The sequence below is a fragment of the Coptis chinensis genome, chromosome 3 (genome assembly GCF_015680905.1).
Source record: "Coptis chinensis isolate HL-2020 chromosome 3, ASM1568090v1, whole genome shotgun sequence".
NCBI lineage: Eukaryota > Viridiplantae > Streptophyta > Magnoliopsida > Ranunculales > Ranunculaceae > Coptis > Coptis chinensis.
Window position 1 is genome coordinate 97,982,393 of NC_141458.1, and position 27,058 is coordinate 98,009,450.

Here is a 27,058-nt window from a genome sequence, read left to right on the forward strand (position 1 = left end):
AGATTTGAAAGATACCAGGCCCGACCACAGGTCGGGCTGCATGGCTAGTTTATATGTGTTGAGTCAGTTATAGTTTTTTTCCGGTCCTTATTTTTTGCGTTTGTTCATTCATTTAAACAAACTGGATTGTTCGAATATAAATTTATGTAGTTCAGGAGATCAAATTTTCTTCGTCCCGGGTTAGACACTTGCCCATAAGTCCACACTGATGATTTTCGATCCGGGTTCAGTACCCATGTATATAACCCAGTCCATTACCTGACCCATTAACACCACTTGTCCGTAAAACATTTGAAACCTTATAAAACATTTCTCTTGTCATTAAAATCATTTCACTTGTGGTAAGTTGATGAGGTCAATTATGTCGATGACTCAAAATACACCTGCCCAAGATGATCAGATTAATTTCTTGTTAGGTACACTCCTTTTTTTTTTTCCTAATAATTATTTCGCTTATTAGCTGGTACACAATTAAGTAGCAATTTCGATATTTAATTGATTAACTAGTAAGTTAGTATCATGAAGTTATTGTAACACTAGGTGTTATTAAATTTCTAATAGAAAACAGTAAAGAGCTTGAATCAAGCTAATAGAGCAGTTGAAGAGTAAGATATTATGAACAAGGACATGCAACTATGCAAGAGAAGTAGATAATGGTATGGCTTATAAAAGACATGCCTTATCTGTAGCAACTAATGCAAGATATAGAGGAGAAAAGTAATGAAAGAGATTTGGATTTTAAGAAGAGAGATGGTCTTGTAGTTTTGTAATTTATATTCACTTTGAAAACAGAGAAATGATAGTTTGGATTTCAGAGTTTAGGCTAATATGAAGGAAAGAGTTGATCTTGATACTTCGGTCATCTACCTCCAAATATTTCTAGTGCTTTGGTTATCTACCTTTTGAAGCTGAAATCTAGCTGCAATGGTAATGTACAGAGCGGTTTTTCCCGGCACTCCAAGATCTTATTTCAAAGAAGAATAACCCCATTCTGGAGCAGGAAGAATCAGATCACGAGGGGTCATCTAGAAAGAGGAAGAGAAAGAAATCCAAAGAGAGGACAAGGGTGAATGCAGAGAAAGGTAAAAGTAAAGGGCCAGAGAGTAACAAGGTTCAGGAAAGGGTTGCAGTTTCACAACCCAGACAGAGAGCTGAACCTGGGATCGCTTTCTCCAACCAAGAAGAGTTAGAGTTTGTAGCGCTCAGTTCTGGAGGTAGTTTCTTTGTTTATCCTTTTCATTATTCTTGTTACTTGTAATCCCAGTACCTTGTGTTTTTCTTTTTACTATATTCTTTAGTTGATTTTGTAGACCATATCCTTCATTAATTGTTCTTTTGACTTCTTCCACACTTTTACTCTTGAAAGTTTTTGTTGTTGTTGTCCTATTCTCGTAATTTTGTTACATTTACATGTTTTATAATATGTTTGTTCCTCCTTTAATATTTTTATGATGGATATGGTTATCTGTATAGCTTACAGACTTTTCGTAAGTGACATATTGCTTGAAACATAATTAGCGTGTTGAACAAAATGGGTTAACATGCTGACCTGTATCCTACGTAAAGAGTCGCGTAGGAGAATTTATAGTCAAATTTCCAAGTTTTCCGCAGTACTCAGTATATCCTTACCAAACTTAAAAATAGACAAAAGCATCTGTAGAGAGTAGTAATGGCAAGGGTAGGCAAGAAAGACTCCAGAGGATGCATGTGACAAGTACTGCTGTGGGTCAGCAGAACTGTGCTTCCATGCCTTTCCGATGGCTATTTTGCTATTTAGTGTGGACATATTTTTGTCCAAAGTGTTGTGAATTTGTTGAGCCCCATCTGAGTGTGTTTCTGAAACAATGGTAGCTAATTTTTGTTTCATTCAGGATGCTTATAATTTAGAAATTTATTTAAGATCGCAATGTATACTTTGTCGCTGTCCTGAATATTTTATCAAACAGTGGTCACCATGAGGGCGAGATTGTCAAAGCAGTGGTCTCATAGTAGCTTGTTAGTCAATATCGGCTTTCTTGTGCTTGGGATAAGTAATATAGTAAACCCTATAAACTAAATTTTAGGAAAATTACCAAATGGGGGTGACTTTTAAATTGTTAGGACCAGAAACTGGATTGCCTTCACCCAGCCCATGTGTGTCTGCATTAAACCTGGTGTTTGATCATGAAATGTATTAAAGTCAAGTCGAAAGGTAACATCCCCGACAAGTCTCATTGCGTAGCTTGACTTAATAATGACTTTTGGAACTATAGTCATGGTTTTTGAATGTTCCTTTTTGGATTTGGTCATTGTTCTAGACTTCTAGGTGTAGTATATGTCTGCAAGGGGTTTGTTTACACATGGTGTGGCTGTAAGTAACTGAGAATGTAGAAATGTCATCCTAATATCTACAAAGTTTGTAATGTACTTGAAATTTTATTTTGATGATTTCATTTAAAGTAGAATTGTGCATGTAAGTGAAGATTAATTTTAGGTAAAATTGAGCACTTATGGAACAAATGGTTACGGCAGAGGAAACGTTCGACCAAGACTATCAAAGAATAGGGCAAAAGTTGCCTGTGAGAAGGAAGTTACCTGCTGAAGATGGTGTAGATTTTGAAGATGTTGAAGATGATGAATTAAGTGTTTCTGAAGAGCTTGATGCAGGATTAGGTACAAATATGCCTATCCTGTGTTGTTCCTTATAGGCACCTGAGATTTCCTATTTTTGTCATTTACCACCTATCTTTCAAACTCCTTGAAATTCTGCTGTATAAAAAGATTTGGTAGCTGTGTCGTGTTATGTGATTTTTGCTTCACATATCAGATCTCGGATATTTTTCAAAAATCAATGAGCAACAAATTTACACTTTTAAGGTGAAACTTTAGATTAAATACCACTCACTATGTTATGGATTAAGTGTTACTCGTATGGTTTTGTGCTGGGTGTCGGACCAAAAAAAGAATCCAAATTGCTTTGTGAAATTCCAGATGAAGTATTTTTGATATTGTAGAGTTTTGTACTCTTTATTTTGACTTAGGTATGATTGTATAAGTATGATTTTTCAAATTCTCACATGCCAGACTTCAAGAGGTCTTTTATGAGAAGACAATTCATCACTGTGAGAACTGAGAAGGGACTCTCTATTGTTCTTGTTTTTCTAATGTTATTCATAATTTCAGGATCTATTTCAGGTGTTAGGATGAGCCTTCAAGGCTCACGACCTTCTCCTGTATCCAGTGGTTCAAGACCAGTTGATGGTAATGATCTTTTACTCTTTTAGCAACATATTTTAGAAGCCAATTAGTTTGATAGATAAGTAACTTTAGAGTTACTGATTTCAGGTTCCATGTCAAATGCTTCTGAAGATTCTAGACAGCTTGGTGGAGATTTTTCTGGTAACAAATGACGACTTTTTTCTTATTTGATTTATAAACAAGTTGTGCTTTCATGCAAAAGTTGATATGATGTGTATATGTCTTATATTCGTTATTGTATTAGAGTCCTCAAAACAAAAGAAGACGGTTGAATTTGATGCTGATGGACAACCAGTTGGGGATCGTTCAACAGATTATGTCTCATTCCTTGGTAGGATCACTAAAAAATACTGCTCGATTGTCTATGAGAGTTTTAAGGATGTGACTGACCAAACCAGAGACTTGATTTGGAAGTGTATCACGGTTAGTTTATAAAAAGCAAATTATGAACTTTTTAATTTTTTTGAATATGTCGAAGCCCATTATTTCCTTTCTCCATGCATTGAAGTTCTTTGAAATTCTTTTGTCAGCATGTTTTTTAAGAGATCTGCACCGTGTTTTTAGTTTTAGTTTTACTTTCTTTTTTCTTTACCCAGTTGCATTTTTAGTGTCTTTTAATTAATTTGCCATCATATAAATTGTTTGCCTATTATTCCCATTATGTTCATCTGATTCTTCTACAGGATGAATATGATGTTCCTGAATCATACAGAAAATGTCAGTTCAAAAAGATTGCTAAGTGCTATAGAGAATATAAACATCGGCTGCGGAATAAGCACTACGATAAGTATGATAATGACGAGGATAGAAGAAGGAATTGTCCAGAACGGGTGAAGCAAGAAGATTGGGAAGTGTTTGTACGTAATGAATCTAAACCTGCTAGGAAACAGATCAGGGCGAAGGCCAAGGCAGCAAGAAATTCTTTAAAGGCGGTACATACATCTGGTAGAAGAGGATCGGCAAGAATGGTGTATGACATGGTAAAGCTTTTCCATACAGACGTGGATAAAATCCTCTCGCTAGATTTAATTTTAACTTAGTTGTATGTGTATACATTGTAGAAAAAAAAAGATCCTACTGCTAACGTCACAAGAACAGATTCGTACATGGCTATTAATACATGCAAAGATGGGTCTTTCTTTGCACCAGAGAAGATGGTGAGTTTTAGTACTTTTAGTTGCTACTCTTTACAAATCAATAGTATATGCAACTCTAAGCAATTTAATAGAAGCTTAGAATTAGAAGAACCAACAGCAACAGCTTAGTTGGAGAAATTGCTTGCGCGCTTCGTCAAGTGACGGAGATACACCATTTAAATAACGGATTTTTCTATTGCTTCATCAGGAACAAATAAAAGCGATCATTGAAAAAGACCCATCTAGCATCAACTTAGATATTGACCATGATCCCGTTGCACAAGTTTTTGGCCGTGATCGTCATGGTCGTGTTCGGGGAATGGGGGTGGGTGTCTCAAAAAGCACCCTTTTATATTCAGCTCCTGCGAAAGAGCACCTTCGCCAGGAGAAGGAAAAGCGCATTTTGGAACAAGAGAGGGTGGGGGCTCTAGAAAAACAAGTGGTGACACTTGAGCAGATGATGATGGACATGAAAGATCAAATAAATACTAGGCAGTCATCTCAAACTGTTGATATCAGTTCATCAACCATCAGTGTACTAATATATATCCTTATAGTTATTTCTGTTTACTTTTTATTGTTTACGGTGATTCTCTCTTAAAATTATGTTTGTTTTCTTTCAAATTATGTGTTATTTGTAGACAAGGGAACCATCCAGCACACAGGTGCAACTGCAATCCCATAAGAATGTTTCGCATGAGTTGCAACGGTGTGAGTTGTTGAACTTCCATTGTGACGTTGTTGCCAAGGGGAGGGCAAGGAGAGGAGAAGTATTTTCTGACAGTGATAAGCATGCGCCTATAGACATATACGAAGTTCATGTTGGCATTGTGTTTGACCCGAAGGAGCGGTTGTTTGGATCAAAGATGACATTTGGGGAGTTAGATCCACCTGCAACCATCAAATGGCCTGCAAGTTTTACACACTTCGTCTAGGTATGTCATGCTTATGTCTTAGTTATTTACTATTATACCAAAAAAAATAAAAGCTTGTTTTTGTTGATTTTTCCCTTTCTTAATACAACAGGCCTCTATAGAGTTCAGCATCCTTAAAGGAGGAAGATGAACACTCTTTTGGAAAAGTTAAAAAAGACAAGTGAATCGTAGTCAGAAATGTTGACATCTTATATGTGTTATTGTTGAAGCGGCTAAAGATCTTTTCCTTTTTTTCCTTCGGTTCCAGACTTCCAGTAGAATAGTCAAAACTAGTAGAAAAGACCAACATTATTATACTGATTCGGCTGGCTTTGTAAAAAAGCGTTAAGCGTCCGCTCGTGCCTCAAAATCAAAAGTGAAAACTAGTAGCTAAGGGCCCAAATCCACTTAAAAGGTGTACCGGGTCCACAGACCAAACCCATATATTTCACTCTTTTTACTTACTTGTTGACTCAAAAGTCAAAATTCTACATTGCGAAAAAACATGAATTTGAGAGTGAAGAAGAAAAATAAAGAAAGGGAAATAATTATTACTACTAAAATGCCAAAGAATCGAAGACAAAAGAAACCAACAAATCACAAAAACACCCCTGAAACTTCTGATCAACCTGCTGAACTAAACGCGCTCGATGTCTTATTAGGTAATTTCCAACTCTTTTAATTATTTCACTTATTTATTTATATAATATATTAAGTTTTATTTAATTTTAATGTAATTACAGAGAGGTTTTTTTCACCCGAGAAAAATTCAGTTGTGGAAGAAGAAGAATTAAATAATATGAGGAAGAGGAAAGTTATTGTGAATGATGGTAAAATGGTGAAGAAGGGGAAAAGGACTAAGAGGTTTAATAATAATAATAATAAGGTTCAAGAAAGGGATGGGAATGTTGATTTGGCTTTGGGCACGGGGCGAATAGAGGACGAGGATGGAATTATAGCACAGAATGCAGGAGGTATTAAGATTTGTTTAGTTTGTGATTAGCTCGAGTTTACTTATTTATTTTTTGTTACTTGTGATTAATGTTCAGCATGATTTGTATAATGTACGGTTTGTATGTCCAAGTGAAGTGAATATTATGTCTGGGACTTCATTTTCTGTTTTTTTGGTAAGTTGAGTTTACTTAAATTTGAAAAAAGAACGCAAACACATAGAAAATGACAGAAACATGCCCTACCTCTATTTAGTGGGGGAGATTTTCACAATAGGATAGAAAATTAGAAATAACAGATATGTGATATGAACTTAGCTAGGACCTCATAAGAGCCCTGTGAACAAGAAGCCTCGTGTTCAAGCAGTACAAGCATTGATTATTTTATTTCAATCGGTGAGGAACTCCTCAGGCTTGCGACCTTTTATGGGTTTTTCAGTCCATCCAAGTATCCAACCAGCACTACAATTGAGCTTTGTCTAGACTCTCGAAGCTGCTGAAATATTGTAAATTGCATCGTTGTGTTCTTCCATGTAATTTGGCAATATGTCTGACTTCATTGACTATTGCAATTATCCAACGGAATTCAGATTTATAACCTTTGTTGTGAATTCCTTTTCTTCCTGCTGTTATTCACATGAATACTGATTTGTGTTGGGTATTAGTTGCGAATGTTTTTATTTTGTAATAAAATTGGTTTTTGGTCATATACGTATCCCAGCTGATGTACTTGTGACGGTATGTTCCTTCAATGTAGATAACAATTCAGAACTTAACTATGAAGAATGCGCTCGGACACAGAATACAAAAGATGTCGCGTCATCTTCGACGAATCCAAGTAATAAAAGGAAAGGGAGAGGGCCCACAACCCTATTAAACATCACTGAGGACACTAGTGGTGTACAGATAGTGGTTGAGTATAATGGCAAAGGTCAACCAGTAGGTCCTGTTGGCTCGAAGTTTTCTAGTTTCCTCGGTATATTGGGTCGGAGGATGGTTCCGATAATTTATGAAACTTGGCATAAGGTGCCAAAAGAGTTGAAAGAAAGAATATGGAATCGTGTGGAGGTAAGTCAATGACAACTTTTTTTCTTGTACATGTATTAGGATGTTTCAGTTTTTTTGTTTTTTTTTTTCAATTAATATAGGGTTTTTCATTATGGGTAGGCCAAATATGTAATAGACTCAAAAAGAAGAAAAAATGTTATATCTTCCATTGGAGAGAGATTTCGGACGTTCAAGGGAAATCTTACAAAGTATTATATCAATCCATTCAAAGACCGGCCTGAGCTACTTAATTCTCCTCCAAAAATATATAATTTCATTAGAAAAGAGCATTGGGATGCGTTCGTAAAATCAAGACTAACAGAAGAATTCCAGGTATGTGTATGCAATGGTACAGTATTTCATGATTAATTTGTATTTTTAATGTAATGGACTAATGGGCTTACACCTTTTCTTGTAATATTCAAGAAAAATAGCAAGTGCCAAGCTGAGAGGCGGGCCAAGAATATATACAACCACCGCCTAAGCCGAAAGGGCTATGCTGGTCTAGTCGAGGAACTAGTATGTGCTTACAGATTTTTTTGATTTTGATATTGTTGTAAAGTTATGCTACAACCAAAAACACTGACATGATGCTTTCATTACTGGTTTAGAAACAAAGTTTAGGGACATCTGTTGATGAATTAGATAGATGCGTCCTTTGGAAAAAGGCTCGACAAAATAAAGAAGGCGTCTATGTGGATGATGCTGTCAGAGAAAAGGCTGAACACATTGTAAGTTTCTTCATGCATCATTCCCATTGGCAACATGCATACTCCTGTTGATATCAAATTCATTCTTGGATGTCCCTATTTGGCGTTCTTGCAGGATGAACTGACAAAACAGAGTGAGGAGGGGAGCATAGTCATTGAAGGAGATAGAGACATTCTTACCTTGGCATTAGGTACTTCAGAGCATTCTGGTCGGGTTAGAGGTGTAGGACAGTTTGTTACCCCAACAACCTATTTCAATCTCCCTAGACGTAATTCCAGTAAATACGTTGGTGAACTGGAAGGAAAAATAAACCAACAAGCTAATAAAATCCTTGAGATGAACCAGATAGTGCAAGACTTGCAGGCGCAATTTGATGGGATATTGCCAGAAGTTCCACCTACCACACCATCATCTGAGAAAATTAGCTCCAATGCCAATAATACTGAAAGTAGAAAGCACTTGACTACTCCATCTGTTGAATATGGATCAATTAAATCGCAAGGAAGTTCTGGGTATCTGAATGACGATCAACCGTTGCATCTTGTGTTGAAAACAGATTGGCAGGTGAATAATTTTCTATATCTATACTTTTGATAATTTTTGTGCAAATGATTCATTCATATGAGTTTACATATCGTTTGCTAACATATAGTTAAAGAACAAAGGAAATACAGAACCTGGCATGACACCACCAGAGTCTGACTCTAGGATTGGGAAGGTTAGAATCTAATTTACTTATAATTATATTGGTAATTTAGTACTCTTCCTGTTTAATAATGGCCTAAACACTTTCTTTATGATAGAGTAAACAATGTAGGCTGGCTTTGGATTTCAAAACCAACATTGTAGCTCGTGGTATTGTATTTGATAGAACTGATCTAGAGGAAAAAATCCATAATGTTCAACTGCGAGAAACTGATGTACGTGTGGCGGTCGAGTATGCAGTATCTCCAGATTCCCTGCTCCCTATACCGGTGGTTGGTGAGATGACCATGGTTAAGCATGCGATTGGGTCTTGCGTTGCTTGGCCAAAAGAGTTTGTACTGACAGGAGTTGAGGTACAGTACTTTTAATATCTTGTGTTTATTTAGTAACATGTATGGTTTTCTTTATTTATTGTATTTCTCCTTAGGAAGAGGAAAATCAAGATGATGGAGATAAATCTGGTCCTATTCAAGCCTTTGCCAGTTTAATAGATCAAATCATGTCAACAGATAACATTGTTATTCCAGTGCAAAGTGTGATATTTGAGGGAGAGGAGGTTGAATGTGCTCACCTTGGCAAACCTGATCTGGTGCATTTATGTAACATGCAAGACCTAACAGCTGGTTGCATCATCACATACATAAGGTAAGAGTAATTGTGGTATTTTTGTTTTATTTCTTTTGAGATTGAGATTTGCCTTAAGTTTGTCATATGACTATTGGTTCTTCTGTACGTCAGTTTCTTGTATGACAAGTCGCCTAATTATCAAGAAAGGTACGGATTTGTCAATCCTGCTGCCATCAGTTCTGCAAGGGGCTCCGATGCTTCTTTTATTATTACAAAAAGATTACAGGCTGCGAGAAAGGACCAACTCATGTTCATTCCTTATAAGACGAGGTAAGTGTATTTGCTATGATTTGTACGTTTTTATATTTTTATTAAATTATTTTACAATCACCACCTTATCAAGTGCAGGGGACATTGGATTTTGATTGTTATTGATACATCATCAATGGATGTTTATTGGCTGGATCCAATGCAGAAACCCATATCCATTGACGTTAAAATCTATGTCACAAGGTGAATTTTTTTGGCTTTTGAGTACCTCAAAGTATAGGTTGCTTCCCCATTATTACTAATCGTTTGGATTTCCATTATGAAGTGGACTAAAAGCATTACAAGGTAATGGGAAGAGACGACCAAATCCAACTTGGCACTGTGTCAAGGTAAATGAAACTAGTCACAACTGTCAAATCGTTTTCTTAGCGACAAATCTTTGTATGATTTTAATGTAGATGCTTATTGCAGTGCCCAAAACAACCTGTCGGCGTTGAATGCGGTTACTACTTGATGAGGTACATGAGGGAGCTCATGGAGGGATCAGATCAACCAATTTCAGAAATGGTGATTAAAATTTTCTTTTCTATTTAAAACATTAATTGTTTGCTGTACTATTTACCCCTTGTTCTCTTGTTCATCTAGATTTTGCAGTTTGCTGAAAAAAGTAGCTACTCACAAGATGAACTAGATGAAGTTAGACTCGAGCTGATTGACTTCATCCTAGCACAAATGTAGTCACCAACAGAAGTATGCTTCTTTTTTATGCTCATGTGTGGCATTTGAAAATTTTATCATCAACCCTGTATTTCACTGACTGGGGTTTGGTATATGGAAGCTGACTCCCTTTTTTTGGGCACGGGAACGCAAAGGGCGAAATAATGGGTTCTGAAGCAATAGAAGGGTAGAGCAATCAGTGGAACTTTGAAACAGAAGGAACACAGGCGACCAAGGCAGCGTATATACTGAAGAACCTAAGAAAAAAGTTTGCTTTTGGGACTGAAGAGTTCCACAGCGGAAGCCAGTTATGCATTGGCCTCAGACGGCGTCATTCCTGAGCTATGTATTCAATGCAATCCTTACAATTACAATTCTCCTTCAGTTTTGGTATTGCAAGTGTGCCAACTGTGACACTTTTATTGTATCAGTGACAGTTATCCACAAGAAACACTCACGAATTGATCTCAAAACATAAAGAACGCCTGATAAGCTTAGGACTGATTAATCTCTAAACATCTCACTTGCATTTTTCCAGCCCTCTTATAACTAGTCATGAATAAATGGCAATGCGTCTATTAAGCAACTTGCAAAGCTTTAATATGCCTAGCAGTCCGTTCTGATTCCTGTCAGGTACATTTAGTTTTATACATGAAAGTGTTCTCCATCTCACGCATTGATCTTAACACAATTGGAACTCCTAGTCTTACACAAAAGTTGAATGATAGACATAAAGGGGAGAAATAGCACTGGACATGATCCTAAAATCTGGTAAGCAATGTAACAATTTGGTGCTGCCGGGGGGTTGGGGTTTCGGTTTCTAGCGAATCCCAAAACGATTCGATTGTGTTCCAAGAAGCATTGGCAACATATTTACATTTTACAGTTCCAGTAGAGTTGGGAGAAACTTCAAAGAGCTCAACGGGCAAAACGTTCTACCTTGAACTTGCAGGGTGCTGAGCAAAAAATTGTAAAATGAATATGCAGATTTCGGGCGAAGTGTAAGAGATTGAATTAGTGAATTAGCATCTCCACCCCCTCTCCCCCCACAACCGAAATCCATACATAAACAAAACGAAAAACTAATGTGTTAGGAAGGGTAATTACTTGCCTCCTTGGCACTATAAATGCACCTTAGCCAATGATTTTCAAGTTTAATGCATATAGCATTTGATGAAAACTATCAATAGAATTGTGAAACCAAAAACTTTATGGTAGTAGCATATCCAAAGAGCTATAGGTTGCGCTTGATAAGTGGTTATTTAAAGCCAGACTGAGAGTGGAGATTCGTAACTCAGTACTGGCGACAGCAGTTTGCCTATAAAAAATCTTTAGATCTCATTATTGAAATGCATTTGGAACAGAAAACATCCATGACCACCATAACTGGATATAAGGCGACTGTGTTATAATATGTTTTTGCACGTTCCACACTGAAGAGTCTTGCCTATTCTATATGGACGTGGATGGAGGAGGCAGAACAATGGCAAGTATAGTAAAGGAACACAAATCCTGGCTATTAATCACCCTGATGATTCGTATGTGGTAATAGGATTGTTGAAGACACTAAACAAAGTTTAATAATGCATGACTGCATGAGTACACCTCAACAACTAGTGTGGGCTCTTTGTGGGATCACGAAGGGGAAGACAATAGTAGTGCAACAGGTTCATCGGTTAGAGGAGAATAAGATATTTCATGTTAGTCAATTACGAGCTTACCACTTTACCTTAAGTCTCGAAGATTCGAAGAGGGGGGCAGGAGTTTTTTGGTTCAGCGAGACAAATAAATAAGTCAGGCTTATATAAGCTAATTTAGTTCTTCGGTTCTTCCTAAGCTTCTTGTAGCTGGTTATCTGCCTCATGAATTTTTTCCTACTACAGATCATAAATATAGATTTGCTTATGAAGATATGTTGACAATGTCAACCTCAGTTGTGGAAATTACCCACAATCATCACAAACCTGGAAATAATAGAAGCCCAATTGCTTTTAGCAAAGCTATTTTCAAAAAAATTATCTCTGCAGGACAATTAATAGAGATTAATCCTATTAAATCCAGGAAATCAACACTTACTGATATCACATTTCATTATTGGGATTATATCGTATCATTATACATTCTTTTATCAGAATCAACATGCTTTTTTGAAGGGTTTTTTCGGATTTGGTCCTACTATTAGTTGGTTTATTAGCTTTTGGTCCTGAAAAGTTTAAATATTAGTTTTAATCCTACTTCCAGTACTTGACCGTCAGTTTGTATTAAAAAAAAATCAATTTGGCCATGGTCAACTGGATTGATAGGCAAGTACCGGACATAGGACTAAAAACTAATATTTAAGTTTTTCTGAACCAAAGCCTAATTACAACTAAATCCTAAAATCCCCTTCTTTAAACTATGTCCTCTATCAATAAGGATAGATTATCCATATAATGGTGGAAATGTTTTGGTCTAAACATGGACACACTTCCTGAGAAAATTTCATAGTTATTCTCCAAATGGACACTGTATTATCCTTAATTAAGAGGGAAAGGAAAATATTCTTATTGGGTTACCAACCCTATTATTTTCTACCAAATATGGTATTTTTTTCTTTCGATAAGGGTGTTTTTGTAAGTACGTCACACTATATTAGTGTGCTTTTGAGTTTAGTCACACGAAAAATATATATATATATATATATATATATATATATATGACTCTTAAGCGGGCGTCCGTGGACGGACTTCTCACTAAATTTGGAAATCTCGCGAAGCTTCTCTTACGTGGTATAGCTAGTGGGACCCAAAAATTCTAAATAACAAAAAATACCATATTTCTTTTTCTCGAATACTTGCTCTCTCTCACCATTAAATCTCTTCGCGAGCTGCCTTTAAATATCCGTAACTAGTGATCTCTTCATACAAAGGTCATCCAAACATGTGTATACTCATCTTTAACATCTAATTCCTTGGTAATTGATTCTTTACCAATAAAAAAATAGGTATATACGAGATGATCTTATAGCCATGTCTGGAAAATCAAAAGGATTGAAAATAGACGTGAGTTTCCATTCAATGAGAAGAATTGTGTAATTATTCTACTTGTGGGACAAGTTTGTTCTACTTCCACCAAATTAACAAGAGGACTTCATTTTTTTTGTACTGATTTAAGATTGGAATTCAAACTTTGGTGTTCTTGTTTCCTTTTTAACGAGTTGGAAGTCGCGTGGAACTAGACTTTGGTTAATCTTCTTTTAGTTTTCAACTTGTTCTAAAACCAGTGACAAAGGAAATATTCTCTTGATTAAATGTGGATATTCACTCCCCAATTTGAAAATCACAAGAAGGATCTATGGTGATTTGGTTGGCATGAAAGAAAGGTTCATAGTTTCTATATCCTTGATTCATTGCTAGTTGAGAGAGAGACTACGTGAGGAGAGAGAAACGCATGTGAGGAGAGAGGTGGAGGCTTAGTCTTAAAGAATTAAATACATCGCCACTTTTTAAGGTATCAAAGACCATGAATACTGAGTAGTTGAGAATGCTCCCATGCCCCCCAACGTCAGCTCCCATTTTTTCTTTAAGACTGACACATCAGATTTTGTGATAATTCGGCAGAACAAAAGGAATTTTACGCCCTTTTTTTGCCGCTTTCAATTGTTCGTTGTTCAAAATAGCTAAAAACCTCTTTCCATACTCTACCAAATACCTCCAACTCTACCAAAAAAAATTCATCTCTTCAAACCCTCAAAATAACAAAAGAGAAAGCATCTGCTCGCTAAAAAACATCAACAGTGATTGATAAAGACGATGATGAAAAGTCTCCTGCAGATAGCTATCAAGAAAGTGAAGAGAAAGCATCTGCTGAACAGAAGAATTAAACTAAGGTCATCCCTTCAAGCCCTCCACACACAAAAAAAAGATGCAATATTTTGTGTCATGAAACACTACTGAAGATTTGGACGACTTTTTAAGTAAAGTACTGATTTCATTGTATTTTGATTTCTGGCATGGTTATTAAAGGTATTGTGGTTAAAACTGCATAGAGAGTAAAGTCATTGTTAAAATGGTGCCTTAATTAGATTCAACCAGGTTTTTTCTCTTTGTTTTTTGTTTATCTTTTTTTTTCAAGTACCTTTTGTTTGGTTTTATTGTTTGTATTGGTAGTGTTGTTTCTTTGAAGGTTTTTATGATTTCTTTCTCTTCCTCTTATTTGTCAAAAAAAAACAGAGTACGTTATAAAGAATTAATTAGTCAATTGGATATTCGGGAGCCAAAACCCCTTTAAGTTAATGCGATCAAGGCGATATAGTGATGAATATGAGTCTGATAGGTAGCTTATACTACACTACCTTTGTTATGATGTAGTTTGTTTTGGTTTTTGTGGTTTTTGAATAGCAGCTTTTATAGAAATTTCATCTGTTGAAACTGTTTTGTTTGGTACAGGGCGCAAGGAAATAATTCTCCTGACCAGATTTCTGAGAGAGAGGGCGCCACATACCAGCATGCAAATTAGAGCTTTGGTTATCACTACCAAACATCCCATAAAAGGAGTAGGAGGTAAGTATTACTTCTTATTCTCATTCCTTTTCCCACCCACTCCACCTCTTTATTTCCTCTTAGCGCGGCCATCCAATACCAAAACCCAACACATCAATCGAAACTCTCTCACAGAAGAATAGCAATCAACAATAAAACAAAACCCAACCTTCGTCAAACACTTTAAAAAAAAAACAATCTCAATCGTAAATACCCTCTGCGAAAAGCTTTACCTCTTCTTATTGTTTATCTAGGAGGTTGGTGGTTGCTTTGTGATTCTCTTTGAAATAGCATAGATTGTGTATTGTTAATTATGTTTTTATTGCACGGTTATTATTTCCTTTAATTGCATTGCATTTTTGTCTTTTGTGATGAAACACCAGCCTTGAGCATACAATATGTATTTAAGATCTTAAAAGTTTAGGGTCATTGATTGATAGATAGATATGAGGGTGAACAAGATTAGCTAAGGTGCAACAAGAGAACCCATAGGAGTTACTATACATTTATAGTGGTTCTAAAAAAACAACTATATAAACGTTAAAAATGGGGTTTCTCATGTCTCGACCTGATTAATCTAAATTAAAATCAGATTATATTTTAAGTTTGGGTTTCTTTTACATGTTCTAAGATGTGTGTCCTTGGTTTAGCTAATGGGTAATGGTCATATGAAAGTGATTGGGGGGCCACTTATCATATCTTATAAGAATGAATAGCTACCAAGAAAAGAAGGATTAGAGGTCTAGAGCTGTTCACACAGTGTGGATGAAACTCCTCACTGTGTGAACCAACCTAATTCGAGGTAAAAACATATTCAATTAAAAAAGGATGTGATTTGCGCAGCAGATTTTATCTGGTACTCAGTGTGGATGGAACTCCTCAAAGGTCTAAATGGGCTCCTAAAATGCCTTGAGAATCATGCTTAAAACCACTATTGCTAAGCATACAATTGTGTCAATCTTAATTTTGGTATATATTTTCACTTTTCAAGTACTTAAGTATTAGATTGAGGAGGGAGGCTATAATGGCTAGAAACTTGAACCTACATGGGAAAATGGCAACTCGATGTTAGTCATAGATGTTTCATTGACATGGTAAGCACTATATTCTAATACATTTTGTTTTCTTTAACTTTTTCGTCTGTGTATCACAAATGCATTGTTTAATCTCTTTACTCTTTGGGGATTCAATGGTTTGTAACATTTAGTTTATGTTCAAATTTTGTCATTATCCACAAGAATAAGTCATTTTAAGCTCCTAATCTTATGCTATTTGTCCTGAACCCCTATCTAGCTCACAAAATAGAACGGATGCATGTTAACATAGTCTGGGCAAGTCTATAACATGTCTAGCAGTAAAAATTAAATTTAGTTTTTACGATTTCTAAATTTTGTAAAAACTAAATTTTGTTGATTTTATTTGTTTGTATTGTAGAGTTCTACTTGGATTAATGAGTGTTGCTTGGAGCTTCAAAAGAAGAAGAAAGATGTTTCCAAAACGAAGGTAGTAAACCATTTCTGATTTATTGACTTAACTGCTACAGTTTTATATCAGTTCCTACGTATCATATTCTAAATCCCACCTTTCTCTTCTTCCTACCAAGCCAGACTTCATGATTATTTCTTCTTGACTTTATGGAGCTCCAAACGACTATGCTTGAAGATGTAGAAAAGAGTGCAAGAGACGTTTTGTTCGCAAGGTAATTCTGTTTTTTTTTATCTAATTCATATGAGTTTATACGTAATATTTCATTAATATTGAAATTGGACAATTTAATATTGAAATTTTAACTTTTGATTGCTATTAGTGATTCAGTTTATTAATTTAATGAGTCTACTTCACACTTGATCTATTGTTTTTGTACTTCTAAGACAGTAGCAACTTAATGTATAGTGAATTTAGTTATGCGGTAACTTGAATACAGTGAGACGTTATCAAAGTAATCTACGTTACCGTTTATCTTATCAACAGATTTTTGCTGATTAGTAATACAAAACTAACATTCAGTAAAGTAAATGTTGATTTTCGCATCATTGGGATACTGTGTGGTGAGAAGGTTGAGAAACAGAGAACTCACGGCTGAACAAACAGTTTTGCTCCAAGAGCATCCCAAATAGGCTAGATCATGTAATTCCGCTATTGAATTTGATATGTATATCATATTCTGCTATAATGTAGCTTCACTCGGTCACTATGATATAGTATACAACCCCTTGGAATTTTAAACTTGATTCTTATAATAACATGCTGGTGAGAGAATGGATTGCCCTGTGGTATAGGCCACCAAAAGATTGGCCTATAGACACAGATTTAGACTAACTTCTGCATATATCTCTATTTGAACATTTGGTTAGAAAGGTGTAGAGTGCTCCATACAAAGTCTAAAGTCTGAACCCAACTGGGTTCATCTGTCTATCCTCATCAAAACCTTCATGAGCACACACAACATAAATGAGGAGGTTCATAATCATGCACCTGAAACATCAGAGAGGTGGAAACAGCCAACATCATGCAACTTCAAACTCAATATTGATGCAAGCTACTAACCAAAAGATAATTGTGTTGCAATAGGATATGTACTAAGAGATGCAAATGGTACTTTTATTGCAGCAAGAACTGACAAAGGCAAAGGACGGACAGCAGAAGAAGCAAAATGCCAAGGAGCACTCAAAGGAATACAATGGTGCCGGAAATTCTGCTCAGTAGAAGTCGAAATTGATGCTCAACAAATAAACAGTTTTTTGGAAGGGAAGGAAGTTAGCATCTCATGGTTTTCAAGAAGACTGGTGGATGCCTTAGATTATATTCAAGCTTTTGATTACTTTTGTATTAACTATTAAGTGGATCCACATATCTGCAAACACCCCAACGTTCTGAGTAGATTACCCTACCACCAAGTTGGTTGCTGAACGCTTTGGAGGGGGATAAACCATCTTTACATCCTCTACTTTCTAATATCTAATATTTATAGTATGTTGACTACCGAAAAAAATAGGAAAACCTTATTGGAATGTATATTATAGGCCAGCATTAAACTATCAATGTAGCATGCCCGGTTATGAAATAAAACATAGATGGTCTTTCTCATGTGTCGTTGTTTATGATTTTTACTTGACAGCTTCTATTAGTTCATAGTATTTAATATTAGGGATAATGAGTTAATGATATTATTATGACTCTTCTATTAATGATTCTTCTTAAGTCTTGCAAGCAGGCATATGATCATCAGATTGGTTATGAAATGCCATTTTTCAAGCCATCGATGGACGAATCAATGCATGGCCAAGGTGTACCATCTCCATGAGAGGTGAGTAAATACTGTGCGTGAGTGTGTGCATCTTCACTAGCTTCCCGCTTTCTTGACACGCCATTGCACATCACTTCCACGTCGAATATTAGATGACTGGGTTAGCAAGTTAACTGTTCATTACACAGTATTTGAAAAGAACAGTAAGGAACAATCAAATAAAAAAACTTCCCAGTATCAGCCTTATGTTCACAAGTAAAAATGTAAAATCACAAATTATGGCTACATACTTATTGCGTGCTCTTTGAATAACAAGCCTTCAATTCACATGTGGCAAACAGCATATCTGCATCCTCAGTTGCAATGCTTCAACAACCAACCGCCTCCTCAATTGTATCCACAAGTTCATGTCTCTCATTTCCCAAATTTCATGCCGCATCGTCGGTTCCTCTCTCCAGTTTATGTGCCACCTATGGGTGTGCCTGGGTATTCTAACAATCTTGCTTATCCTCATCCCTCGAATGGTAACGGCTACTTGCGATGCCGAGGTAGTTCACAACTTGCCCCAGGTGGCCTCAAGTATGGAGCATCACAACATAAGCCAATTCCTGCAGGCACTCCAACAGGGTTTGGAAGTTATTCTAATCCGGCTGGATACACTCTTAATGCCCAGGGAACTGTTGGAGGTGCTACTGATCTTGATGATTCAACAAGAATGAAGTACAAAGATGGCAATATATATGTTCCAAACCCACAGGTAAAGCATTTTGTTCTACTTTCTTTTCCTCATTTTTCAAAAGCGTATATAGATATCAAAGTAGGGAAAGAGAAGTTTGATGGACTGCAGTTAATTGTGTTATGATGATCCTAGACTTCTCTAGCCGACATTAGCCCACATATCTTTTTACGTGTTTAGGCCATAATTAGTAGCTGAGATTGCAAAGTTACTGAACTTGTAGAAACTCATTTTAGTGTATATAAATTTCTTATTAGGTATAATATAAAAGATATAAGTTTCTTTATCTCACACCTTTTCTGCTTTGCAATTGAAATGGATAATACACAAGGCCCCACTCACCCCTCATTGCATTCATTCCAGGCGATGAACTCACACAGGTTTTCCTGCATTTGTGACTCGCAATCCTTAGCTAGATAATTATTTCTTATTTACAAAATGTTTTTCATATCATGTTCAAACCTTCATTTTGCTTTTAAATAACCAAAATTTTGTATTGAAAGAAAAAAAAATGACAAATTGAAAGTGAACAATGTGTTTGTTAATGGTTTAGCATGCAACTTAGATCATATAACACCATACAAATCTATGCATGTCTCCTGATCCTGAGGCAATTAATAATATCTTTTAAAATATGGCGTTCATATCATTGGTGAACCAAACATTTAAAATTATATAGGTAATTGTTTGGTGAAGAAAGGGTAAGATTAGACAATCACCCCCATGTAGCTGGTATCCGTAAGCCGAGTTCTTAATTACCTTAACTTAATTTGTCCTGATTTTGGTCAAATTTTTTAGAGCAATTGTTCTTCTGATTTTGGTTCTTCTCCTTTGATCTTCATTGCGAGTTATCATATCATTATCTATTCTACTTATATAAGAGGCTTGATGAGCCGCCATTCGTGCCCTTCGTCTGCAATTTTGTCATTTTTTGTTTTCTGAAATTTCTGGCGTAGTTTTTCTACACGTGTTCGTGTTATTTCTCTCCAGCTTAAAAAAAAAACTGCTCAACTTCCATCGCCTCTTTCTTCACCTAAAAAAAAAGAAAAAGACTCTTCACCCATCAAAGAAATGAATTGCCATAATCCATTTTACAAATACTATTTATTAGAAATTGAAGGTTGCCTCTTGACCCCATCAAAGAAACAAATTGCCTTCAAGGTTAGTAATAAACTTTGAAAAAAACATGGGCATTTTGATAAAGTTTAGCTTTGGGTGTAGTGCATAATGGATTGATTTAGTACACAATGACTAATGTGTAGGCAACATAGTAGACTTTGAATGACTGAATTTGTTACACGCTTTGTCTCAGGTGCTAGCAGAAGAGGGAAAAGCCAAGGCTCTTGCCTTTGGTGAGATCGACAAAGCTCCTGCAGAGAGGTAGAGAAGAATTACAATTTTGCGTGTTATTGTAATGCATATATGTTTTGTAGAAGCATAAATTTTCTTTAGTGGTGCTAATACATTGTTTTGGAAATATATCTCACTTTCTAAAATTTTATGGTGCTTTTGCAGTCCCATGTGGAGTATGAGACTGTTAACCGACACTATGCGCATGTTGATTGTGCAAGACACGCAGACTATGTTAAAGTGAGCCTGATTCTTTCTCTTTTTCTTCTTTTGATATGTATCTATCTTCTTATTTAAACACATCATGCATCCCAAGACATGCAAAGCATGTAAGCATGTTATGTTCACCAATTTAGCTTCCATTTCTTGAAAAGGATTAATATCTCTTTTTAAGTTGTTGATACCCGATAAATAACTTCATATCTGAAAAAAGTCAAAAGACAACTTCGATCAACACATGCATTCTCCAAATAGTCATGTGGTTTATGCCGATACCAATCGTTGTGCACATTGTCTTTCATTTGTGTTCCTCTGGGTCCTTATTCCTTTAGTTAAGTCTTCTGAACCTATTGTTGCATAATTTAATTAATCCACTCCAGGCCCCCAACAGAAGTCTTTAATTCATACACTTCATATAATTGCTCGCACCTTGCAAGATTCAACTGGTTTCTCTTAACATTGTCATTGTGTTGCATGTTGCTATATCACGCACTTCAAACTTTATAAGCATTTGAAATTAATATCTGAATTCTTTTGTGTTATGTTCATCATGTTTTCCAGCTCATTCATATACAATAATAGCAAGGATGTAGGTACGCAACATATGAATTGCCAACATCAATTGCATAGGTTTGCTTTCTTATGTACACGGTTATGCATAAACGTTAACACTTTCTAATCTACTTTATCCTGCTACAGGAATCTCAATAGCAAGTTATTATCTGGAAGAGTCCCAGCTGTGCTTGGAGGAAGACTTCTTTATACAGCTAGCTTCAAGTATGCTACATTGACTCTTTAAAAGCTTATAATTAACTCTGAATTAAATGATTTGCAGATAAGAATACTTATTGTGGGAATATATACCTCTACTACTAATGCAGGTCTTTATGGTATACCTAGACTACCTACATGTGGTCCACATCTTTCCACTGCTGCTTAGAGAGGCATTGCATTCAGAGTGTTTTTTGCGCTTTTGCTAATTGTTATTGGCTTTGTATGTTGGTGGAAGCGAAGGCAGAATATTCTAAGTTTACAAAGGATAGCAAGTAAGAGCATGCATAATTCAGAGGCTAATTGAAATGTACAAGTACGGGACCATGCATTTTTTTTTCCGTTCACACGAACTCATAGATTTCCTGCTTTTCTCTTTGCAGCAAGAGATGCTCCATATGCCAAAGCTAGGACACATTTTGTTCGTCATGTCAAGAATACACTCTACTTGCTACTAAGAATGGAGCTACCTTCCTATCTTGATTGGAGAGCTTTGTTCCAAGTACATCAATTCAGTTTTTGTATCCAATGCCAACTTAGATCATAAAACGTGGAGTTGATACAAAATGTTAAATGTTTGTCGTGAAGTCAGTTATGACTCAAGTTATGTATCGGTCCTATTTTTTGCATCAGTTGAATTGGTTTTGTTTGGTTTAATTTTCAATCTATATGTGTCAGATAAAAACACTGCTATATATAGTTTTGAACTTATTTGACTCTTCAATGAGCTCTTTGTATCAAATACATAAGTTAATGTAATTCTCCATTTCAATGCTTTGATTGTGAATAATTTTGATGTGTATACCTCAACATTGTATAAATGCAAGAACTATCTACAAATGGAACTTCTTCAATTATCTTTAATGTAATCATTCATATAAATCTCTTCTTGCTCTGACAACTATAACATTTTGTCACTATCTACAACTGAATACTTCAACAAAGAACTTGCCAGACAGAAGGAACTTCAGTGGCTCTAACTTTACTTACACTGTATATGTAAATGATATTAGTCTTTTCTTAGGCGTTCTTTTGTGACTTCTGTCTCTGCACTCTATCTTAATAGCTTATTTGTACATGAATTTTTTTTAGCTTTACTGTTTAGTCTATAATGAACACAAACGAACCTGTACATCTATACATCAACTATTGTACAACTATACATCAACTATTCACTAAGATTTCCACATGCATTCACGTGCAAAAGAGTGAACAGCACTCACCCCACTCTATATTTGACTCTCACAGTTTATATATCTGTATTTCGTTGCATTGAATTAAATTCTTAAAATGCATTTATCTATGACCCGAACGATTTCAAATGCTATTTTTCATTACTTGAAACTAATTATACGCATTGATGTCGGAAATCATGTGAAATGATTGTTTTTGACTGTTGGTCAGTGGTCATGGTTTATACTAGCATTTGTAAACCCTTTGTCGTTGTCTCCATTAAAACCTTAATCTCTCTCACTCTTTGATAATCAATTTATCAGCTAATCTATTGAAAAGCTAAGGATTCATTCACATTGGCTTATGAGGAGGAAGGTTAGTCAATACTCTACCAATGGTAGGTAATGCAACTAATGGCAGGTAACGGTAGGTAATGTTGTATTGTAGTTGTTAATAGTATGATAAAAGTAAAAATTGTTCATCGTGAACTATCAATGTAGCAGGTCCGGCCACAGGCGAACTCATTGGCTAGTATCTACAAGAAACCCACTTTTTTATGCAAACTTAAGTGAAATTGAATACGAATCAAAATTATAACTTTATCCAGATTAGAGAATAAGAACTCAACTCGCTTGTTAAAATCTACGATTTCGCAACTTCGCAATAATCACTAGAACATTCGAAAAGCTTGGTAGAGTGGTTCATCTGTTATGTACCACAAGTTCCATCTCTTCTTCTTCTAAGTGCGTTGTACCAGAGAGAAATAAGATGGAGAAGAAAAGGTTTCGTAGGAGAGAAAAGGTTTCGTAGGAGAGAAAATAATAAGGCCTATCAACATTCTGACTTTCTACGGCGGTTTTCTCTTTTTGTGTTGGGGTCCACTTCATGTGAAATACGTGACTCTATTTTTATTCACATCCGTTTAAGGACGTCTGTCAGAGAGCCTTATATATATATATATATATATATATATATATATATATATATATATATATATATATAGTCAACGTACGGTCAAATCTAGTCAAATACGTTGACTAACGGCTTGAGACAGACTTGTTAACGGAGTGTGACTAAAATCAAAATTTTAAACTTCGTGTGACTAAACTCAAAAGCGCACTAATATAGTGTGACGTACTACAAAAAGACCCTTTCGATAATCAATCCAAATATGGTATTCCATGGATATGGAAATGAAAATTCAAATGTGAATATAATCACTTGAAGGTCCCAATTTTAAAAAGAAAATTTTACTCGAGATGGTGGAAAGCTTTCTCCATTGAAGAAATAATAATAAATATTGAAAATGACACTAAATCCTATATAGAAAGTGTCCCAAAAATTAATCCATCCCCATAAATTGATACCGGAAATCTTTTTGAAATGATGAAAAATTTAATCAAATTTCAAAACCCGAATCTTTCTAAAGTAGAAGTTACTGCCCAATGTATGGATAGACTTAAAAGTCACTTTGTTGCCTCTTTTAAACCTTCCTCTAACAAAAAGAATACTTCTTCACCAAAGGATGATGCATCCATGACATCAAATTCAAGTCAGGATGATTTTTTTATTTTTTTATTGGCAAGCCTGTTTTAAATGAGATCAGCAACTCTTTATGCTGGCGGGGTTCGAGCCCTAGACCTCTGGTATCATCACCCAAAGATTTTACCGACTTTGCTAGTCGGCACCTGCCGGCCAAGTCAGGATGATACCAATCTATATCATTGTTTAGCAAGAGAAAGTCAGTCAGAAGAAGACTATTGATCCTGACCAAAGAAATGACTCAGCCATCAGCTAGCATAGTCAATGTGGGAAGCAATTGTTGAATATGTGGTTTCGGAAAAAAGGAAATAACATAAATTAAAGCATGTTTGAAAATACATAAAGCAGAAGAATTATATTCACAAAATATATTTCTCAGACAAAGTAAAGTGGGAATGGCCCGTAAGGAGACGTACATAAAGTCAAAAAGAAGAAAAATATATAATTCTCTTAAAGTCAAAAAGAGAATAGTAAATTTTAGATTATTAATTATCCCTAAAGTAGAAAATGAAGAATGATTCCCAGGCATGGTGGTCCGCTCGACTGCAATTATAAGCACACGTCACCACATACTACGCAAACTTCAAATTTATAATATATATTAAGTCCAACTATTATATAAAGGATACCTCACCCTTGTTGAGGATTTCAAGCTTTACAATTCCTTAGTTCTTTCTTTCAATTTTTGTAACCAGTCTCTCTTCTATTCCCCCCACCCCCACCCGGTTGTGTACAATCCACTTATATAAATAAAATTCTAGTATCAAATTTATATTGTTGCTAATGGATCTCTTCCACTCTACTTCTTTGTATGTATATATACCGAATTTATAGAAAACCTAAATTATACATACAAAGAAGTAGAGTGGAAGATATCGATTAGCAACATTATAAAATTGATACATGGGAACCAATTATTGTTGCTGATACATGAGTTATATTGAACCTGTTGAAGAGATGCAAAACTTGAAAAGGGGGAAAATCCAATTGGACATAATGGAAGTTGATGATCTTAAGATAAAGACGGACGAAGCAAGCTACGCTCGGGTGTTTGAATTTGGATGATAAAATCAAGAATTTCTAATAAGTGGATCCGGTTAATTAAGAATTTAGTAGTATCCTAAAATAATTGCTTTTCTAAAACTCGGTTAAGAATTTAGTAGTATCCTAAATTAATTGGCCATCTGGTTAATTAAGAATTAGTAGTATCCTAAAATAATTGGATTCCTAAAACTCGGTTAAGGATTTAGTAGTATCCTAAATTAATTGGTTTCCTAAAAACCCGGTTAAGAATTTAGAAGACATTAGGAAACTCTAACTATACAGATCTCAAGAAAATCAAGACCACCACATAATAAGCCCTTACAAAAAACCGAGTTGTTTTTTATTATAAATGTTGTGTATTATATTCGCAATAAACATGCATGCCCAACAACTGAAATTTACAAACGTAGTTGGAATCAAGATCTTGGAGATCACTTTATTAGCTTGTAGACAACGTTCTAACATTATTGTAATACATATAATTATCATAGCTTAACAAATACTAAACCCCACAATTTCCTCCAGGTCCACCAAAGGTGAACAGATATCCTTCTAACCAAATTTGACCAAATGGCCATACATAATAGGTTTCAAACTGTACATTTGGAATGACTGCTAATTGATTCAGGTTTCAAAATATGCTACTTTCGTGACATTTGGAATGACCCCAAAAATTTTGTTGATTCCCCCACAAGATTGGGTTTTATGTTGAAACACTACGTAAAGAAAAAACCTTTTTGAAAATATGCTACTTTTTTCGCGCCTTCATCATGAGGTTCAAAATGTCCACTCCCCAATAGTGGTGGAAAAATAGTCTATTTTTTTCGGTAAGGTTTGTGCCAATCCTCCCCAAGCAACAACATTGAACTAAAAAGGTTTGTTTGTTTGATTTGTTCATATCAATTTGATTTTCTTGTTTACTTAACAATAAGTATATTTTTGGAATAAGTTTCCTACATCTATTTGGTAAGGTTTGTGCCAATCCTCCCCAAGCAACACGAGATGCGCCTCCCTCTAAACGTGGGACTAAAGTATTTATCCAATAACCTATTGGAATATCGTTAACTTGGAACCACCAATTTCCAGCAACCTTGTCCTGCCACAAATGTACAATTTTAAAATTAAGTTTATTGTACCAGCATAACGATGATATGGAAAAACTAAATAAATAAATAAATTTAAAAAGATTAAGAAATATAACTAAGAAATTTAGAACAAATATGTGAAATAAATTAGTATTGTTTAGGGACAAGTATGTAAAGTTTTACCTTGAATACATAGAGTTCAAGTATATACTGTTCTCCACCATATATAGTTGTTGACTTTATAATAGTATTGACAGGATTCTTGCTGTTGACTTGAACGAACCCACGACCACAGAGAAGGTTGAAGCAAGCTTTATTTCCGCCAAATGCCTTGGGTACATACGAAGTGAACATTGGGTTACCGAAGATAGACTTAATAAATTAATTGAAATTAACTAAAAAAAAAATTATGTATACAATTTCACTTACGTCAGTTTTCCAAAATACAAATAACCGAGTGAAGTTATTCTTATAAAACTGTGACGAAACCTGTCAAATTGAATTGAATAATATTTAAGTGAACATACAATGTTGAAGGAGTGTATGTGTCAAATTAATAGAAACAACTCTAATATAGGGATTGTGAAAAATTACCATCCATCCTGCTTGTAAACTATTGAGTGAGTTACCATAACCAGTTTCAAACCACACCTGACTAGAAGTGGTTTGATATGCTCCCACACTTAAATTGTAGACGGAAACATATCCTTGGATTCCATGAAATTTTGTTGGGACTTTATCTAGTGATTCCACAATGGCAAATTGCACAATAAACAACTTTAGCACGCAATTAACAAATTAATTACAATTTTGCATGTGAATATATAGGTTATATACACCATTTTAATAATGTCCCTATCTTAGGCAAGTCATCTTTAAACACTTCCTCCTTGTTAGGTACACGGGTACCACCTCCATCAAATGTTTCAAATACAACAGATAAGACACCCTAAAAGTATACAAGTGTATGTATCACCTTCAAAGGATCAAAATCAATAGTCAACTGTGAACCAAAATAAAAGAAGTATGTAAAAGGATCCCAGAGTGCTCTTCAAGAGAAGTAGAGAGCCTACTATTGCAATGATGAAGAAGGTAAAGTCAATAATTAAAAACAAAA

The 27,058-nt window shown here is 35.4% G+C and overlaps 3 protein-coding genes and 2 long non-coding RNA genes across 11 annotated transcripts; 4 read left to right on the forward strand and 1 right to left on the reverse strand.

Moving 5' to 3' along the window:
* The first annotated feature begins 258 nt into the window (after window positions 1-258).
* On the forward strand, window positions 259-5,543 carry LOC147511978 (uncharacterized). Of its 5 annotated transcripts, none has more exons than XM_086603556.1 (11): window positions 259-416; window positions 939-1,214; window positions 2,512-2,652; window positions 3,163-3,240; window positions 3,325-3,378; window positions 3,482-3,660; window positions 3,921-4,217; window positions 4,299-4,394; window positions 4,582-4,908; window positions 5,015-5,308; window positions 5,400-5,543. In XM_086603556.1, exons 1-10 carry the CDS (start codon window positions 350-352, stop codon window positions 5,306-5,308), a joined length of 1,809 nt encoding a protein of 602 aa, XP_086459682.1. In that variant the 5' UTR covers window positions 259-349; the 3' UTR covers window positions 5,400-5,543. The 5 variants fall into 5 exon arrangements, with proteins under 5 accessions (XP_086459682.1, XP_086459684.1, XP_086459685.1 ...); XM_086603558.1 differs by having other exon boundaries at window positions 3,175-3,240; XM_086603561.1 differs by having other exon boundaries at window positions 272-416; window positions 909-1,214; window positions 2,474-2,652.
* Window positions 5,544-5,792: 249 nt separating this feature from the next.
* LOC147511979 (uncharacterized) lies at window positions 5,793-10,770 on the forward strand. Of its 2 annotated transcripts, none has more exons than XM_086603554.1 (16): window positions 5,793-5,949; window positions 6,031-6,261; window positions 6,995-7,305; window positions 7,405-7,617; window positions 7,711-7,803; window positions 7,896-8,015; window positions 8,110-8,559; window positions 8,648-8,713; window positions 8,799-9,053; window positions 9,128-9,345; window positions 9,439-9,597; window positions 9,676-9,780; window positions 9,863-9,926; window positions 10,009-10,104; window positions 10,183-10,287; window positions 10,376-10,770. In XM_086603554.1, exons 1-15 carry the CDS (start codon window positions 5,793-5,795, stop codon window positions 10,273-10,275), a joined length of 2,631 nt encoding a protein of 876 aa, XP_086459680.1. In that variant the 3' UTR covers window positions 10,276-10,287; window positions 10,376-10,770. The 2 variants fall into 2 exon arrangements, with proteins under 2 accessions (XP_086459680.1, XP_086459681.1); XM_086603555.1 differs by having other exon boundaries at window positions 10,410-10,770.
* A 4,275-nt stretch (window positions 10,771-15,045) lies between these two features.
* LOC147511980 (uncharacterized) lies at window positions 15,046-18,554 on the forward strand. 2 transcript variants are annotated; one of them, XR_015219557.1, is made up of 5 exons: window positions 15,046-15,868; window positions 16,209-16,277; window positions 16,382-16,473; window positions 17,385-18,081; window positions 18,338-18,554. It is a non-coding gene; the product is annotated as an uncharacterized LOC147511980 (long non-coding RNA). The 2 variants fall into 2 exon arrangements; XR_015219556.1 differs by having other exon boundaries at window positions 18,363-18,554.
* A 9-nt stretch (window positions 18,555-18,563) lies between these two features.
* Window positions 18,564-21,871, forward strand: LOC147511981 (uncharacterized). Its single transcript, XM_086603569.1, has 7 exons — window positions 18,564-18,778; window positions 20,070-20,137; window positions 20,273-20,347; window positions 20,888-20,919; window positions 21,026-21,103; window positions 21,208-21,372; window positions 21,481-21,871. The coding sequence occupies exons 1-6, from the start codon at window positions 18,737-18,739 to the stop codon at window positions 21,264-21,266; spliced, it is 354 nt and encodes a 117-aa protein (XP_086459695.1). The 5' UTR covers window positions 18,564-18,736; the 3' UTR covers window positions 21,267-21,372; window positions 21,481-21,871.
* Window positions 21,872-25,822: 3,951 nt separating this feature from the next.
* Window positions 25,823-26,432, reverse strand: LOC147511982 (uncharacterized). The gene is made up of 3 exons (XR_015217197.1): window positions 26,371-26,432; window positions 26,125-26,271; window positions 25,823-25,952 (listed from the first exon to the last, which is right to left on the reverse strand). It is a non-coding gene; the product is annotated as an uncharacterized LOC147511982 (long non-coding RNA).
* Window positions 26,433-27,058: the final 626 nt, after the last annotated feature.

Bases quoted from the DNA above. Each gene is read 5' to 3' on its own strand.
- LOC147511978 (XM_086603556.1), top strand. From the start codon at position 350: ATGAGGTCAATTATGTCGATGACTCAAAATACACCTGCCCAAGATGAT. The intron at 3,241-3,324 runs GTAATGATCTTT...TACTGATTTCAG, and splicing joins TGGTTCAAGACCAGTTGATG to GTTCCATGTCAAATGCTTCT. The intron at 4,395-4,581 runs GTGAGTTTTAGT...TTGCTTCATCAG, and splicing joins TCTTTGCACCAGAGAAGATG to GAACAAATAAAAGCGATCAT.
- LOC147511979 (XM_086603554.1), top strand. From the start codon at position 5,793: ATGAATTTGAGAGTGAAGAAGAAAAATAAAGAAAGGGAAATAATTATT. The intron at 7,618-7,710 runs GTATGTGTATGC...GTAATATTCAAG, and splicing joins GACTAACAGAAGAATTCCAG to AAAAATAGCAAGTGCCAAGC. The intron at 9,781-9,862 runs GTGAATTTTTTT...TCCATTATGAAG, and splicing joins GTTAAAATCTATGTCACAAG to TGGACTAAAAGCATTACAAG.
- LOC147511981 (XM_086603569.1), top strand. From the start codon at position 18,737: ATGAAGTACAAAGATGGCAATATATATGTTCCAAACCCACAG. The intron at 20,138-20,272 runs GTAGAGAAGAAT...GTGCTTTTGCAG, and splicing joins GACAAAGCTCCTGCAGAGAG to TCCCATGTGGAGTATGAGAC. The intron at 21,104-21,207 runs GTATGCTACATT...CTACTAATGCAG, and splicing joins CTTTATACAGCTAGCTTCAA to GTCTTTATGGTATACCTAGA.